We start from the raw sequence: 18,733 nt of genomic DNA, 5'->3' as shown, positions 1-18,733 counted from the left end.
TGGGCTGCATAAAGGCTTCCCTAGTTATAAAAGTCTCACTAATTGGATTCAACAGACTGTCAATGCTATTCAGCAGAGTGCGTACATAGATGCAGTACAGATCGTGAGTGACCAGAAAAATAGTCATTTTAAAATAACTTTTTTTTACTGTTCCTGCTGCATGATATAGAAAGGGTGCAGGTGGCTATTTGCAACTTATTTTAAGGTAAGACTTTAAGATTACTAAGATGTAGACTGTCTCTTTAAGCAGACATTAAAGCCAAAATTACATTTTCCATAATATGTTGTTGTGTTTGCTTACCTTTCCAGTAATTTAAATTTGAAAATTGTAGTTTTTCTACAGTTTACACAGTTTAAAACAGTAATGGAAACTAAGGCTTATGATTGTTAATACATTGATTTATTAGTAATTGTACAACTTTTCTTTGGCCCTTTATAAGGTTGAGATAACTATTCTGGTAATATGTTGTTAGTATTACAAAAGACACATTAACCCTAGGACGCACAGGAAAACCTGTCTCTTTAGAAACATTTTATAAACTGAAATAACGTAAAGGGACAGTCAAGTCAAAAATAAACTTTCATGATTCAAATAGGTCATGTAATTTTAAACAACTTTCCAATTTACTTTTATCACCAGTTTTGCTTTGTTCTCTTGGTATTCGTAGTTGAAAGCTAAACCTAGGTAGGCTCATATGCTAATTTAAGAGACCTTGAAGGCTGCCTCTAATCAGAATGCATTTTGACACTTTCTTACCACTAGAGGGCATTAGTTTATACGTGTCATATAGATAACATTGTATGTAAAGTTTACCTAGGAGTCAGCACTGATTGGCTAAAATGCAAGTGTGTCAAAAGAACTGAAATAAGGGGGCAGTTTGCAGAGTAATTACAGAGTACAAAATAATTAGAGAGGTAAAAAGTATATTAATATAACTGTGTTGGTTATGCAAAACTGGGGAATGGGTAATAAAGGGATTATCTATCTTTTTAAAAAACTAAAATTCTGGTGTTGACTGTCCCTTTAATGAAACAAGGAAGGCTGCTTACCAAGCTCCTAAATAGAAGCATACTCCATGCTCAAGAAGAAGCTACAGGTCTGGTAGAAATGTGTTTGAATGTATGAGACTTTTCCCCCTCAATTTATAAGGCAAAATAAATATAGAGTGAATCAAGAAGATTTAAGAGCTTTTTGACTCATTCTAGAACCAAAAAAACTACAGAAAGATAATGTATGTCTAATAATTTTAATAATTTCAATACAGTACTTTAGAGCAATTACTTGGGAGGACATCCTTATCCTATTAATCATACTAATGATTAGGACAATATAAGGGAACACAGTAATAGAATTAATGTTTAAAGAAATCACCACCTTAAATAGGAAACAAAAGTGAAGTTTTAAACTTAGCTTTGTCATGACAAAACGTTTAGAAGAGCATGGTGCTCTAAAACACGTCTTGCTGTAGATATTGTCCCTAACTTAAATGATAACAATTTTAAGGATAGTTTTACAGACAATTTTTGCATAGGTTCAAAAGAATAATGCAACAAAAACTGGAAACTGTTATAAGTTCCAATGAACGTTTAAGTACAAATCATTCCCATAACCTGAGAGAAAGTCTGAACGTATGAATTAATAGCAACTTTCTACTGAAACAGGAAACAGAAAGTGCAGAAAAAGCCTACATCATGTTACAGGAAATCATTATTTGGAGAAAAAAAATAACCTTGGATGTAACAGGAAATACTTTTTTTAAATTAAGGATCCAGTAATCAAGCCATAAGAGATGACTAAGTTAGGTATGGACCTTGAACTAAGATTGGGATCATGTAGAGGTAACCGATAATCTTATCTTGAGAGAAGTAAAGTCACCTAAAAACAACTTCTGGTGGGCTAAGTTGGGAGCCATAAGAACAATTCTTTGCTCGTCTTCTTTGATCTTTGGAAGACAGAAGCTACAGCACTAAACAATAAGTGAAATTCAATGGTATCACATTTGCTATAATAGCATAATCTCAAGTATGAGTCCTGAGTTTGTATGTATTTTCTGTGGAGATGACAGATTCCCCATGGAGTCACATTTTTAGGAAATTATCACAAAAGAAAGAGAAAAAAAAAGTTGCAACAGGATTTTTGGACTCTAGAAATATAACATATATTACAGATAATTCCAAGAGGCCTTAAAACCAATGTTCATTAATTAGGGACAGGGAAATAATAAGCATAGGACTGAGATATATTATTTGAGAAATTCCATTTGCTCCATGAGCTGTGATGACATTTGAGAGTTCTGAGGGTTCACTTTGCACAGTGGTTGGGGGACAAGAGAGGAGGGATAAATACAAATACAATACAGTAAATACATAATAAAACACTTTATTTAAGGGACATTCATGTCAAAATTTAAATGCACATAGATGAATTACGTTTGAATGGAAACATGTTTGCAATATACATGTGTTGGCAAAAATAGAAAAAGTTATCACTGTTTTAGTGTTAATATTTTTCTCTGCATGTGCATGTGAAGCATAGCTAGATATTCTCAGTACACCAGTATTTTAAATACTGCAACTGCTCAGAGCACCACTGGGGCTTGTATCATGTCTGCAATTAACAAATTTAGCTATTACCAGATGGTACAAGCACCTTCGGCTCTCTGAGCAAGTGCTGTGTTTAAAATGCTGGTGTGCACGGTGCAATACTTAAAAGCTATAGCTGTTTCAAAGGTGTATTTATTAGAAGCAGTTTTGCTAATACATGTATATTAAAAAAAAGCTTCTATACAAAACTGAAATGCATCCACGTGGATTCCAATTTTGGCTGGAATATCCCTTTAAATATGAATATTGCATAAATATGATTGTACATGTTTTTAGCTACTTGAATGCAAAGGGCTCCAATGCACTTATATATATGTCTAATGTAAAATAAATGCAACTAACGAACATGCAAAATTTAGTTACTCAGTCATTTCGGTCCCCATTCGCCCGGATGTAATGTTTGGCGACTGAGATAATCCGCTTCCCAATTGTCTATACCTGGGATGTGAACCGCAGAAATTAGACAGGAGCTGGATTTCGCCCATACAAGTATTCGAGATACTTCTTTCATAGCCAGAGGACTGTGAGTCCCTCCTTGATGATTGACATATGCCACGGTTGTGACATTGTCCGTCTGAAAACAAATGAATGACTCTCTCTTTAGAAGAGGCCACGACTGAAGAGCTCTGAAAATCGCACGGAGTTCCAAAATGTTGATTGGTAATCTCGCCTCCTGAGATTCCCAAACCCCCTGTGCTGTCAGAGACCCGCATACAGCTCCCCAACCTGTCAGACTTGCATCTGTTGAGATCACAGTCCAGGTCGGAAGAACAAAAGAAGCCCCCTGAACTAAACAATGGTGATCTGTCCACCACGTCAGAGAGTGTCGTACGTTCGGTTTTAAAGATATTAATTGTGATATCTTTGTATAATCCCTGCACCACTGGTTCAGCATACAGAGCTGAAGAGGTCGCATGTGAAAACGAGCAAAGGGGATCGCGTCCGATGCAGCAGTCATAAGACCTAGAATTTCCATGCATAAGGCTACCGAAAGGAATGATTGAGACTGAAGGTTTCGACAGGCTGAAACCAATTTCAGACGTCTCTTGTCCGTCAATGACAGAGTCATGGACACTGAATCTATCTGGAAACCTAAAAAGGTTACCCTTGTCTGAGGAATCAACAAACTCTTTGGTAAATTGATCCTCCAACCATGTTCTTGAAGAAACGATACAAGTCGATTTGTTTGAGATTTTGCTAAATGTGAAGACTGAGCAAGTACCAAGATATCGTCCAAATAAGGAAATACCACAATACCCTGTTCTCTGATTACAGATAGTAGGGCACCGAGAACCTTTGTAAAAATCCTTGGAGCTGTTGCTAGGCCAAACGGCAGAGCCACAAACTGGTAATGCTTGTCTAGAAAAGAGAATCTCAGAAACTGAAAGTGATCTGGATGAATCGGAATATGCAGATATGCATCTTGTAAATCTATTGTGGACATATAATGCCCTTGCTGAACAAAAGGCAGAATAGTCCTTATAGTTACCATTTTGAATGTTGGTATTCTTACATAACGATTCAATATCTTTAAATCCAGTACTGGTCTGAAGGAATTCTCCTTCTTTGGTACAATGAATATATTTGAGTAAAACCCCAGACCCTGTTCCAGAACTGGAACTGGCACAATTACTCCAGCCAACTCTAGATCTGAAACACATTTCAGAAACGCTTGAGCCTTCACTGGATTTATTGGAACGCGAGAAAGAAAAAATCTTCTTGCAGGAGGCCTCATCTTGAAACCTATTCTGTACCCTTGAGAAACAATGTTCTGAATCCAAAGACTGTGAATCGAATTGATCCAAATTTCTTTGAAAAATCGTAATCTGCCCCCTACCAGCTGGGCTGGAATGAGGGCCGCACCTTCATGTGGACTTGGGATCTGGCTTTGGCTTTCTAAAAGGCTTGGATTTATTCCAGACTGGAGATGGTTTCCAAACTGATACCGATCCTGTAGGGGAAGGATCAGACTTTTGTTCCTTGTTGTGATGAAAGGAACGAAAACGATTAGCAGCCCTATATTTACCTTTAGATTTTTTATCCTGTGGTAAAAAAACATAATTTATGTAAGAACTTACCTGATAAATTCATTTCTTTCATATTAACAAGAGTCCATGAGCTAGTGACGTATGGGATATACATTCCTACCAGGAGGGGCAAAGTTTCCCAAACCTTAAAATGCCTATAAATACACCCCTCACCACACCCACAAATCAGTTTAACGAATAGCCAAGAAGTGGGGTGATAAGAAAAAAAGTGCGAAGCATATAAAATAAGGAATTGGAATAATTGTGCTTTATACAAAAAAATCATAACCACCACAAAAAAGGGTGGGCCTCATGGACTCTTGTTAATATGAAAGAAATTAATTTATCAGGTAAGTTCTTACATAAATTATGTTTTCTTTCATGTAATTAACAAGAGTCCATGAGCTAGTGACGTATGGGATAATGACTACCCAAGATGTGGATCTTTCCACACAAGAGTCACTAGAGAGGGAGGGATAAAATAAAGACAGCCAATTCCTGCTGAAAATAATCCACACCCAAAATAAAGTTTAACAAAAAACATAAGCAGAAGATTCAAACTGAAACCGCTGCCTGAAGAACTTTTCTACCAAAAACTGCTTCAGAAGAAGAAAATACATCAAAATGGTAGAATTTAGTAAAAGTATGCAAAGAGGACCAAGTTGCTGCTTTGCAGATCTGGTCAACCGAAGCTTCATTCCTAAACGCCCAGGAAGTAGATACTGACCTAGTAGAATGAGCTGTAATTCTTTGAGGCGGAATTTTACCCGACTCAACATAGGCAAGATGAATTAAAGATTTCAACCAAGATGCCAAAGAAATGGCAGAAGCTTTCTGGCCTTTCCTAGAACCGGAAAAGATAACAAATAGACTAGAAGTCTTACGGAAAGATTTCGTAGCTTCAACATAATATTTCAAAGCTCTAACAACATCCAAAGAATGCAATGATTTCTCCTTAGAATTCTTAGGATTAGGACATAATGAAGGAACCACAATTTCTCTACTAATGTTGTTGGAATTCACAACTTTAGGTAAAAATTCAAAAGAAGTTCGCAACACCGCCTTATCCTGATGAAAAATCAGAAAAGGAGACTCACACGAAAGAGCAGATAATTCAGAAACTCTTCTAGCAGAAGAGATGGCCAAAAGGAACAAAACTTTCCAAGAAAGTAATTTAATGTCCAATGAATGCATAGGTTCAAACGGAGGAGCTTGAAGAGCTCCCAGAACCAAATTCAAACTCCAAGGAGGAGAAATTGACTTAATGACAGGTTTTATACGAACCAAAGCTTGTACAAAACAATGAATATCAGGAAGAATAGCAATCTTTCTGTGAAAAAGAACAGAAAGAGCGGAGATTTGTCCTTTCAAAGAACTTGCGGACAAACCCTTATCTAAACCATCCTGAAGAAACTGTAAAATTCTCGGTATTCTAAAAGAATGCCAAGAAAAATGATGAGAAAGACACCAAGAAATATAAGTCTTCCAGACTCTATAATATATCTCTCGAGATACAGATTTACGAGCCTGTAACATAGTATTAATCACGGAGTCAGAGAAACCTCTATGACCAAGAATCAAACGTTCAATCTCCATACCTTTAAATTTAAGGATTTCAGATCCGGATGGAAAAAAGGACCTTGTGACAGAAGGTCTGGTCTTAACGGAAGAGTCCATGGCTGGCAAGATGCCATCCGGACAAGATCCGCATACCAAAACCTGTGAGGCCATGCCGGAGCTATTAGCAGAACAAACGAGCATTCCCTCAGAATCTTGGAGATTACTCTTGGAAGAAGAACTAGAGGCGGAAAGATATAGGCAGGATGATACTTCCAAGGAAGTGATAATGCATCCACTGCCTCCGCCTGAGGATCCCGGGATCTGGACAGATACCTGGGAAGTTTCTTGTTTAGATGAGAGGCCATCAGATCTATCTCTGGAAGCCCCCACAATTGAACAATCTGAAGAAATACCTCTGGGTGAAGAGACCATTCGCCCGGATGCAACGTTTGGCGACTGAGATAATCCGCTTCCCAATTGTCTACACCTGGGATATGAACCGCAGAGATTAGACAGGAGCTGGATTCCGCCCAAACCAAAATTCGAGATACTTCTTTCATAGCCAGAGGACTGTGAGTCCCTCCTTGATGATTGATGTATGCCACAGTTGTGACATTGTCTGTCTGAAAACAAATGAACGATTCTCTCTTCAGAAGAGGCCAAAACTGAAGAGCTCTGAAAACTGCACGGAGTTCCAAGATATTGATCGGTAATCTCACCTCCTGAGATTCCCAAACTCCTTGTGCCGTCAGAGATCCCCACACAGCTCCCCAACCTGTGAGACTTGCATCTGTTGAAATTACAGTCCAGGTCGGAAGAACAAAAGAAGCCCCCTGAATTAAACGATGGTGATCTGTCCACCACGTTAGAGAGTGCCGAACAATCGGTTTTAAAGATATTAATTGATATATCTTCGTGTAATCCCTGCACCATTGGTTCAGCATACAGAGCTGAAGAGGTCGCATGTGAAAACGAGCAAAGGGGATCGCGTCCGATGCAGCAGTCATAAGACCTAGAATTTCCATGCATAAGGCTACCGAAGGGAATGATTGAGACTGAAGGTTTCGACAGGCTGTAATCAATTTTAGACGTCTCTTGTCTGTTAAAGACAAAGTCATGGACACTGAATCTATCTGGAAACCCAGAAAGGTTACCCTTGTTTGAGGAATCAAAGAACTTTTTGGTAAATTGATCCTCCAACCATGATCTTGAAGAAACAACACAAGTCGATTCGTATGAGACTCTGCTAAATGTAAAGACGGAGCAAGTACCAAGATATCGTCCAAATAAGGAAATACCACAATACCCTGTTCTCTGATTACAGACAGAAGGGCACCGAGAATCTTTGTGAAAATTCTTGGAGCTGTAGCAAGGCCAAACGGTAGAGCCACAAATTGGTAATGCTTGTCTAGAAAAGAGAATCTCAGGAACTGATAATGATCTGGATGAATTGGAATATGCAGATATGCATCCTGTAAATCTATTGTGGACATATAATTCCCTTGCTGAACAAAAGGCAATATAGTCCTTACAGTTACCATCTTGAACGTTGGTATCCTTACATAACGATTCAATAATTTTAGATCCAGAACTGGTCTGAAGGAATTCTCCTTCTTTGGTACAATGAAGAGATTTGAATAAAACCCCATCCCCTGTTCCGGAACTGGAACTGGCATAATTACTCCAGCCAACTCTAGATCTGAAACACAATTCAGAAATGCTTGAGCTTTCACTGGATTTACTGGGACATGGGAAAGAAAAAATCTCTTTGCAGGAGGTCTCATCTTGAAACCAATTCTGTACCCTTCTGAAACAATGTTCTGAATCCAAAGATTGTGAACAGAATTGATCCAAATTTCTTTGAAAAAACGTAACCTGCCCCCTACCAGCTGAACTGGAATGAGGGCCGTACCTTCATGTGAACTTAGAAGCAGGCTTTGCCTTTCTAGCAGGCTTGGATTTATTCCAGACTGGAGATGGTTTCCAAACTGAAACTGCTCCTGAGGACGAAGGATCAGGCTTTTGTTCTTTGTTGAAACGAAAGGAACGAAAACGATTGTTAGCCCTGTTTTTACCTTTAGACTTTTTATCCTGTGGTAAAAAAGTTCCTTTCCCACCAGTAACAGTTGAAATAATAGAATCCAACTGAGAACCAAATAATTTGTTTCCCTGGAAAGAAATGGAAAGTAGAGTTGATTTAGAAGCCATATCAGCATTCCAAGTCTTAAGCCATAAAGCTCTTCTGGCTAAGATAGCCAGAGACATAAATCTAACATCAACTCTAATAATATCAAAAATGGCATCACAGATGAAATTATTAGCATGCTGGAGAAGAATAATAATATCATGAGAATCACGATTTGTTACTTGTTGCGCTAGAGTTTCCAACCAAAAAGTTGAAGCTGCAGCAACATCAGCCAATGATATAGCAGGTCTAAGAAGATTACCTGAACATAGATAAGCTTTTCTTAGAAAAGATTCAATTTTTCTATCTAAAGGATCTTTAAACGAGGTACCATCTGACGTAGGAATGGTAGTACGTTTAGCAAGGGTAGAAATAGCCCCATCAACTTTAGGGATTTTGTCCCAAAATTCTAACCTGTCAGGCGGAACAGGATATAATTGCTTAAAACGTTTAGAAGGAGTAAATGAATTACCCAATTTATCCCATTCCTTAGCAATTACTGCAGAAATAGCATTAGGAACAGGAAAGACTTCTGGAATAACCGCAGGAGCTTTAAAAACCTTATCCAAACGTATAGAATTAGTATCAAGAGGACTAGAATCCTCTATTTCTAAAGCAATTAGTACTTCTTTAAGTAAAGAGCGAATAAATTCCATCTTAAATAAATATGAAGATTTATCAGCATCAATCTCTGAGACAGAATCCTCTGAACCAGAAGAGTCCAAAGAATCAGAATGATGGTGTTCATTTAAAAATTCATCTGTAGAGAGAGAAGATTTAAAAGACTTTTTACGTTTACTAGAAGGAGAAATAACAGACAAAGCCTTCTTTATGGATTCAGAAACAAAATCTCTTATGTTATCAGGAACATTCTGCACCTTAGATGTTGAGGGAACTGCAACAGGCAATGGTACATCACTAAAGGAAATATTATCTGCTTTAACAAGTTTGTCATGACAATTATTACAAACAACAGCTGGAGGAATAGCTACCAAAAGTTTACAGCAGATACACTTAGCTTTGGTAGATCCAGCAGGCAGTGGTTTTCCTGTAGTATCTTCTGGCTCAGATGCAACGTGAGACATCTTGCAATATGTAAGAGAAAAAACAACATATAAAGCAAAATAGATCAAATTCCTTATAAGACAGTTTCAGGAATGGGAAAAAAAATGCCAAACATCAAGCTTCTAGCAACCAGAAGCAAATGAAAAATGAGACTGAAATAATGTGGAGACAAAAGCGACGCCCATATTTTTTGGCGCCAAATAAGACGCCCACATTATTTGGCGCCTAAATGCTTTTGGCGCCAAAAATGACGCCACATCCGGAACGCCGACATTTTTGGCGCAAAATAACGTCAAAAATGACGCAACTTCCGGCGACACGTATGACGCCGGAAACGGAAAAGAATTTTTGCGCCAAAAAAGTCCGCGCCAAGAATGACACAATAAAATGAAGCATTTTCAGCCCCCGCGAGCCTAACAGCCCACAGGGAAAAAAGTCAAATTTTTGAGGTAAGAAAAAATATGATAATTTAAAGCATAATCCCAAATATGAAACTGACTGTCTGGAAATAAGGAAAGTTGAACATTCTGAGTCAAGGCAAATAAATGTTTGAATACATATATTTAGAACTTTATAAATAAAGTGCCCAACCATAGCTTAGAGTGTCACAGAAAATAAGACTTACTTACCCCAGGACACTCATCTACATGTTTGTAGAAAGCCAAACCAGTACTGAAACGAGAATCAGTAGAGGAAATGGTAAATATAAGAGTATATCGTCGATCTGAAAAGGGAGGTAAGAGATGAATCTCTACGACCGATAACAGAGAACCTTATGAAATAGACCCCGTAGAAGGAGATCACTGCATTCAATAGGCAATACTCTCCTCACATCCCTCTGACATTCACTGCACGCTGAGAGGAAAACCGGGCTCCAACTTGCTGCGGAGCGCATATCAACGTAGAATCTAGCACAAACTTACTTCACCACCTCCCTTGGAGGCAAAGTTTGTAAAACTGATTTGTGGGTGTGGTGAGGGGTGTATTTATAGGCATTTTAAGGTTTGGGAAACTTTGCCCCTCCTGGTAGGAATGTATATCCCATACGTCACTAGCTCATGGACTCTTGTTAATTACATGAAAGAAAGTTCCTTTCCCCCCAGTAACAGTTGAAATAATAGAATCCAACTGTGAACCAAACAATTTATTACCTTGGAAAGAAAGGGAAAGCAAAGTTGACTTAGAAGACATATCAGCATTCCAAGTTTTAAGCCATAAAGCTCTTCTAGCTAAAATAGCTAAAGACATATACCTGACATCAACCCTAATGATGTCAAAGATGGCATCACAAATAAAGTTATTAGCATGTTGAAGAAGATTAACAATGCTATGAGAATTATGATTATTATTATTATTATCGGTTATTTGTAGAGCGCCAAAAGATTCCGCAGCGCTATAACCAAAGGGGGAGTACAACAAAACAATTATATGGTAGAGGGCCCTGCCAAGAGTTGCACTGTTGTAGTCAGCTCTTAAGAAGGTGATCCACAAACAGCTGGACTATTAGGCTTACATGCTAAGAGGGTTCAGGGGATTGCAGTGGAGGAGAGGAACGGGTATTAGGAAAGGTTAGCGTAGGTTGTATGCGTCCCTGAACAGTAGAGTCTTTAGGGAGCACTTGAAGCTTTTAAAACTAGAAGAGAGTCTTATGGAGCGAGGCAGAGAGTTCCACAAGATGGGAGCCAGTCTGGAGAAGTCCTGTAAACGGGAGTGTGATGAGGTGACAAGAGAGGAGGAGGAGAGTAGGAGGTCATGAGCAGAGCGAAGGGGACGGGAGGGAGAATATCTGGAGACAAAGTCTGAGATGTAGGGGGGAGCAGTGCAGTTGAGTGCTTTGTATGTCAGAGTGAGGGTTTTGTGTTTGATCCTAGAGGCAAGAGGAAGCCAGTGAAGGGATTGGCAGAGAGGCGCAGCAGATGAAGAGCGACGTGTAAGGAAGATGAGTCTGGCAGAGGCATTTATTATGGATTGTAAAGGAGCTAGGCGGCAGGTGGGGAGACCAGAGAGGACAGAGTTGCAGTAATCAAGGCGGGAAAGAATAAGAGAGTGGATTAAAATCTTAGTTGTGTCTTGTGTAAGGAAGTGTCTAATTTTAGAGATGTTTTTAAGGTGAAAGCGACAGGCTTTAGCCAATGACTGAATGTGAGGAGTGAAGGAAAGATCTGAGTCGAATGTGACCCCGAGACATCGGGCGTGCGGGGTAGGGGTGATGATGGAGTTGTCGACAGTTATAGAGATATTGGGGGTGGAGATTTTGGAAGAAGGGGGGAAAATGAGGAGCTCAGTTTTGGAGAGATTTAGCTTGAGGTAGTGAGAGGACATCCAGGAAGAGATGTGAGAAAGACAGTTAGTGACACGGGTTAGCAAGGAAAGAGATAGTTCTGGTGCAGAGAAGTAGATTTGGGTGTCATCGGCATACAAATGATATTGGAAACCGTGGGACTTAATTAGGGAACCTAGTGATGACGTATAGATAGAGAAGAGAAGGGGACCGAGGACAGAGCCCTGCGGTACTCCGACAGAAAGTGGTGACGGGGCAGAGGAGGCCCCAGAGAAGGCTACACTGAAGGTACGGTTTGACAGGTAGGAAGAGAGCCACGAAAGGGCTGTGTCACAGATGCCGAAGGATTGGAGGGTTTGGAGCAGAAGAGGGTGGTCGACCGTGTCAAAGGCTGCGGACAGATCAAGGAGGATAAGCAGAGAGAAGTGGCCTTTTGATTTGGCTGTAAGTAGGTCGTTGGTGACCTTAACAATAGCTGTCTCTGTGGAGTGATAGGGACGAAATCCAGATTGCAGCGGGTCAAGAAGTGAGTTTAACGTAAGGAAATGGGATAGTCGTGCATATACTAGTTTTTCGAGAAGCTTTGAAGCTAGAGGGAGGAGGGAAATTGGGCGGTAGTTGGATGGGGAGGTAGGATCAAGGGAAGATTTTTTGAGGATAGGTGTGACCAGCGCATGTTTCAATGATGAGGGAAATGTACCAGTGCTGAGGGAGAGGTTGAAAATGTGTGTTAGTATAGGGGTAAGGGTAGCAGAGAGAGAGGGGAGCAGCTGTGAGGGGATAGGGTCAAGGGGACAGGTAGTGAGGTGAGAGCGCAGTATAAGTGCTGAAACTTCATCCTCAGTAACAGGGGAGAATGAACTAAGTTTCAGGTTATGAGGGTTGTGGTTGGGTGAGAGTATTTGAGGAGGGGAGAGAATGGAATTGTGTTGAGAGCTGATTTCATTTCTGATGGAGTCAATTTTGTTAATGAAGTGACTGGCAAAGTCTTGGGCTGACAGAGAAGTTGTAATAGGAAGTGGGGGAGGGCGGAGGAGAGTATTGAAAGTGGAGAACAGACGTTTTGGGTTTGAAGAAAGATTAGAGATAAGGGTAGAGAAGTAGTGTTGCTTGTGGAAATTAAGGGCAGAGTAGTAGGAGTTCAAGATGAATTTGTAATGAAGAAAATCATCAGAACTCCGTGATTTTCTCCAATGCCGTTCAGCAGTACGGGAACATCTGCGTAGGTACCGTGTCAGAGGAGAATGCCAGGGCTGGGGATGAGTTTGTGATTTCCTAGCAGTGGTAAGAGGGGCGAGATTGTCAAGGACGGATATAAGGGTGGAATTATAGTGGCAGATAGATTGTTCAGGGCAGGAAAAGGAGGAGAAGGATGAGAGGAGTGGATGAAGGGAATTAGCAAGTTGTTGCTGATCTAAAGACCTAATGCTTCTGTGAAGTTTGGTGTGAGGAGTAGAAGGTGGGAGAGTTGTAGGAAGGGATGAAATGTTGCAGGTAAGGAGATGGTGGTCAGACAGAGGAAAAGAGAAGTTTGAGAGAGTGCATCGATAGCTAAAGATCAGGTCAAGGGAGTGACCATCTTTGTGAGTGGGAGAATCAGTCCATTGTGACAGACCGAAGGAGGAAGTGAGTTGCAGAAGTTGTTTAGCAGATGAGGAAGTGGGATTGTTAAGGGGGATGTTGAAGTCGCCAAGAATGAGGGCAGGGGTGTCAGAGGAAAGGAAGTAGGGTAGCCAGGCAGCCAAGTGATCTAGAAATTGAGTTGCGGAGCCAGGGGGTCGGTATATATAAAGCTGTTTCCCAGAAGGCTACCTGTAGAAAGTTATGTGGCAGTTTCAGTTAAGTGAGAAGGTCTGTGATTTTTTCTGTGTTCTTAGACTGTGTAAAGGGAGAGAGATAAATTGGTTAATGATGGTCCAGAGAAAGTGTGTTAAAATGAGTGGGAGGGTACATTTATGGACATTTTAAGCTAAGGGTCAGTCATGCAGAAACCAAAAAACACATAAAAAAAACAAAATATTAGAGATAAGACAGACATATAAGAGTGAAATAAAACCATTAAGACAAATAGACAGATAAATGTACAACAGCTGCTTAAACTATGCAAATTATGACTAGCACAGCCTGTAATATATACATTTAAAGTAAAAACAAAACAAAAGGAATTATCACTAAATATACAAACACATACAATAAACAACTTAGCAGGTAAAATATAATGAAGCTGTTTCCCAGAAGGCTACCTGTAGAAAGTTATGTGGCAGTTTCAGTTAAGTGAGAAGGTCTGTGATTTTTTCTGTGTTCTTAGACTGTAGAAAGTTATGTGGCAGTTTCAGTTAAGTGAGAAGGTCTGTGATTTTTTCTGTGTTCTTAGACTGTAGAAAGTTATGTGGCAGTTTCAGTTAAGTGAGAAGGTCTGTGATTTTTTCTGTGTTCTTAGACTGTAGAAAGTTATGTGGCAGTTTCAGTTAAGTGAGAAGGTCTGTGATTTTTTCTGTGTTCTTAGACTGTAGAAAGTTATGTGGCAGTTTCAATTAAGTGAGAAGGTCTGTGATTTTTTCTGTGTTCTTAGACTGTAGAAAGTTATGTGGCAGTTTCAATTAAGTGAGAAGGTCTGTGATTTTTTCTGTGTTCTTAGACTGTAGAAAGTTATGTGGCAGTTTCAATTAAGTGAGAAGGTCTGTGATTTTTTCTGTGTTCTTAGACTGTAGAAAGTTATGTGGCAGTTTCAATTAAGTGAGAAGGTCTGTGATTTTTTCTGTGTTCTTAGACTGTAGAAAGTTATGTGGCAGTTTCAGTTAAGTGAGAAGGTCTGTGATTTTTTCTGTGTTCTTAGACTGTAGAAAGTTATGTGGCAGTTTCAATTAAGTGAGAAGGTCTGTGATTTTTTCTGTGTTCTTAGACTGTAGAAAGTTATGTGGCAGTTTCAATTAAGTGAGAAGGTCTGTGATTTTTTCTGTGTTCTTAGACTGTAGAAAGTAATGTGGCAGTTTCAGTTAAGTGAGAAGGTCTGTGATTTTTTCTGTGTTCTTAGACTGTGTAAAGGGAGAGAGATAAATTGGTTAATGATGGTCCAGAGAAAGTGTGTTAAAATGAGTGGGAGGGTACATTTATGGACATTTTAAGCTAAGGGTCAGTCATGCAGAAACCAAAAAACACATCAAAAAACAAAATATTAGAGATAAGACAGACATATAAGAGTGAAATAAAACCATTAAGACAAATAGACAGATAAATGTACAACAGCTGCTTAAACTATGCAAATTATGACTAGCACAGCCTGTAATATATACATTTAAAGTAAAAACAAAACAAAAGGAATTATCACTAAATATACAAACACATACAATAAACAACTTAGCAGGTAAAATATAATGAAGCTGTTTCCCAGAAGGCTACCTGTAGAAAGTTATGTGGCAGTTTCAGTTAAGTGAGAAGGTCTGTGATTTTTTCTGTGTTCTTAGACTGTAGAAAGTTATGTGGCAGTTTCAGTTAAGTGAGAAGGTCTGTGATTTTTTCTGTGTTCTTAGACTGTAGAAAGTTATGTGGCAGTTTCAATTAAGTGAGAAGGTCTGTGATTTTTTTCTGTGTTCTTAGACTGTAGAAAGTTATGTGGCAGTTTCAATTAAGTGAGAAGGTCTGTGATTTTTTCTGTGTTCTTAGACTGTAGAAAGTTATGTGGCAGTTTCAATTAAGTGAGAAGGTCTGTGATTTTTTCTGTGTTCTTAGACTGTAGAAAGTTATGTGGCAGTTTCAGTTAAGTGTTAAAATGAGTGGGAGGGTACATTTATGGACATTTTAAGCTAAGGGTCAGTCATGCAGAAATCAAAAAACACATCAAAAAACAAAATATTAGAGATAAGACAGACATATAAGAGTGAAATAAAACCATTAAGACAAATAGACAGATAAATGTACAACAGCTGCTTAAACTATGCAAATTATGACTAGCACAGCCTGTAATATATACATTTAAAGTAAAAACAAAACAAAAGGAATTATCACTAAATATACAAACACATACAATAAACAACTTAGCAGGTAAAATATAATGAAGCTGTTTCCCAGAAGGCTACCTGTAGAAAGTTATGTGGCAGTTTCAGTTAAGTGAGAAGGTCTGTGATTTTTTCTGTGTTCTTAGACTGTAGAAAGTTATGTGGCAGTTTCAATTAAGTGAGAAGGTCTGTGATTTTTTCTGTGTTCTTAGACTGTAGAAAGTTATGTGGCAGTTTCAGTTAAGTGAGAAGGTCTGTGATTTTTTCTGTGTTCTTAGACTGTAGAAAGTTATGTGGCAGTTTCAATTAAGTGAGAAGGTCTGTGATTTTTTCTGTGTTCTTAGACTGTAGAAAGCTATGTGGCAGTTTCAATTAAGTGAGAAGGTCTGTGATTTTTTCTGTGTTCTTAGACTGTAGAAAGTTATGTGGCAGTTTCAATTAAGTGAGAAGGTCTGTGATTTTTTCTGATCTGATTACTTACTAAATTATCTGTTACTTGTTGTGCTAAAGCCTCCAACCAGAAAGTTGAAGCTGCAGCAACATCCGCCAAAGATATAGCTGGCCTAAGAAGATTACCTGAACATAAATAAGCTTTTTACCCAGATTATTCCATTCCCTGGAAATTACTTCAGAAATAGCATCAGGGATGGGAAAAACCTCCGGAATAACTACAGGAGATTTAAAAACTGTGTTTAAAGGTTTAGATTTAGTATCAAGAGGACCAGATTCCTCTATTTCTAATGCAATTAAGACTTCTTTAAGTAAAGAACGAATAAATTCCATTTTAAATAAATATGAAGATTTATCAGTGTCAATCTCTGAAACAGAATCCTCTGAACCAGACAAATCATCATCAGAAACAGAATCAGAATGATGATGTTCATTTAAAAATTCATCTGGAAAATGAGAAGGAGGAATAACAGACATAGCCTTCCTAATAGATTTAGAAACAAATCTCTTATATTAACAGGAACACCCTGAGTATTAGATGTTGACGGAACAGCAACAGGTAATGTAACATTACTAAAGGAAATGTTATCTGCATTAGCAAGTTTATCATGACATTCATCACAAACAACAGCCGGAGGGACAGTTTCCACAAGTTTACAGCAAATACACTTAACTTTGGTAGATCCAGCATCAGGCAGCAATATTCCAGAATTAGCTTCTGATTCAGGGTCAATCTGAGACATCTTGCAATACGTAATAGAAAAAACAACATATAAAGCAAAATTGATCAAATTCCTTAAATTACAGTTTCAGGAATGGGAAAAAATGCCAATGAACAAGCTTCTAGCAACCAGAAGCAAATAAACAACTAGACTTAAATAATGTGGAGACAATAATGACGCCCATATTTTTTAGCGCCAAAAAATACGCCCACATTATTTGGCGCCTAAATGCTTTTGGCGCCAAAAATGACGCCACATCCGGTGACGCCGACATTTTTGGCGCAAAAACGTCAAAAACATGACGCAACTTCCGGCGACAAGTATGACGCCGGAAATGACAAAGAAAATTTTTTTGCGCCAAAAAAGTCTGCGCCAAGAATGACGCAATAAAATGAAGCATTTTCAGCCCCCGCGAGCCTAACAGCCCACAGGAAAAAAGTCAAATTTTAAGGTAAGAAAAATTTAATAATTCATATGCATTATCCCAAATAATGAAACTGACTGTCTGAAATAAGGAATATCGAACATCCTGAATCAAGGCAAACAAATGTTTAAACACATATATTTAGAACTTTATATAAAAGTGCCCAACCATAGCTTAGAGTGTCACAAAAAATAAGACTTACTTACCCCAGGACACTCATCTACATATAGTAGAAAGCCAAACCAGTACTGAAACGAGAATCAGTAGAGGTAATGGTATATATAAGAGTATATCGTCGATCTGAAAAGGGAGGTAAGAGATGAATCTCTACGACCGATAACAGAGAACCTATGAAATAGACCCTGTAGAAGTAGATCATTGAATTCAAATAGGCAATACTCTCTCCACATCCCTCTGACATTCACTGCACACTGAGAGGAAAACCGGGCTCCAGCCTGCTGCGAAGCGCATATCAACGAAGAATCTAGCACAAACTTACTTCACCACCTCCACGGGAGGCAAAGTTTGTAAAACTGATTTTTGGGTGTGGTGAGGGGTGTATTTGTAGGCATTTTGAGGTTTGGGAAACTTTGCCCCTCCTGGTAGGAATGTATATCCCATACGTCACTAGCTCATGGACTCTTGCTAATTACATGAAAGAAATTATTTTAGTTTGAGGGGGGCTTTTTTTATCTCAAAAGATATTATAATTGATTGCATTTTGGTTTGAATATTAAGTGTGCAACAGGCTCTGTATTTCATTACCATCTTGAAAAGTAATAATATACATGTATGTTTTATGAATTCACTAATGTATTGGGATGTTTTTTTACAAGCAATTCCGAGAGGCAATAAAGTGAAAGGTGAACTAGAATTAATATCAAAATGACTGTTATGGGGAAAACTTTGTGTATTGTTTTCTACTTATTTTGTTCCATACTTTTTGTCAAAAGGTCAGTATAGTAAACTGCACAATAGTTTTTGAGTATTTAAAAATAATGAAATTCTTTGATAACTGCAATATAAATTTAATACATATGAACTCATTTTCATCATTTCCTTTTTCTAGGGATGGCTTCCTAAATCCATCATCAACCAGGTCCTGTCTCAAACACAAGTGGATTTTGCCAAACACCTCCGCACACGAGTTTCTACGACACCTTACACTTTCAACTGTTGTTGATATGGCATGATCTCTCTTTTAATGATGGTCACATTTGCATATGGAGAAGAAACCTTTTTTGTAGTTTCATTGTACAACTTAAAACTAAGAGTAAAAAATCAGAAAAAAGTTTTAGTAACACGTCAAAACAATAGAAACCAAAGATACAAAAGGGCCTACTGCATGTTGTGCCTTGTTTTTAGATTAAAATGTCAATCCTATTGAAATGCCATTTACCATAACATTAGAAACATTTAT

General features: G+C 38.5%; 1 protein-coding gene across 1 annotated transcript in view; it reads left to right on the top strand.

The window, feature by feature from the left end:
• The window catches only part of STAR (steroidogenic acute regulatory protein), a 41,049-nt gene extending 22,553 nt beyond the window's left edge, over positions 1–18,496 (top strand). Inside the window, exon 7 of the mRNA XM_053719419.1 lies at positions 18,383–18,496. Coding sequence (XP_053575394.1) covers positions 18,383–18,496 — 114 coding nt within the window. The remainder of the gene's footprint in view (positions 1–18,382) is intronic.
• Positions 18,497–18,733: the final 237 nt, after the last annotated feature.

Source organism: Bombina bombina, chromosome 6 (genome assembly GCF_027579735.1).
Source record: "Bombina bombina isolate aBomBom1 chromosome 6, aBomBom1.pri, whole genome shotgun sequence".
Lineage (NCBI taxonomy): Eukaryota > Metazoa > Chordata > Amphibia > Anura > Bombinatoridae > Bombina > Bombina bombina.
The sequence above is the reverse complement of the archived record's forward strand: the minus strand, read 5'-3'. Positions and strand labels throughout refer to the sequence as shown.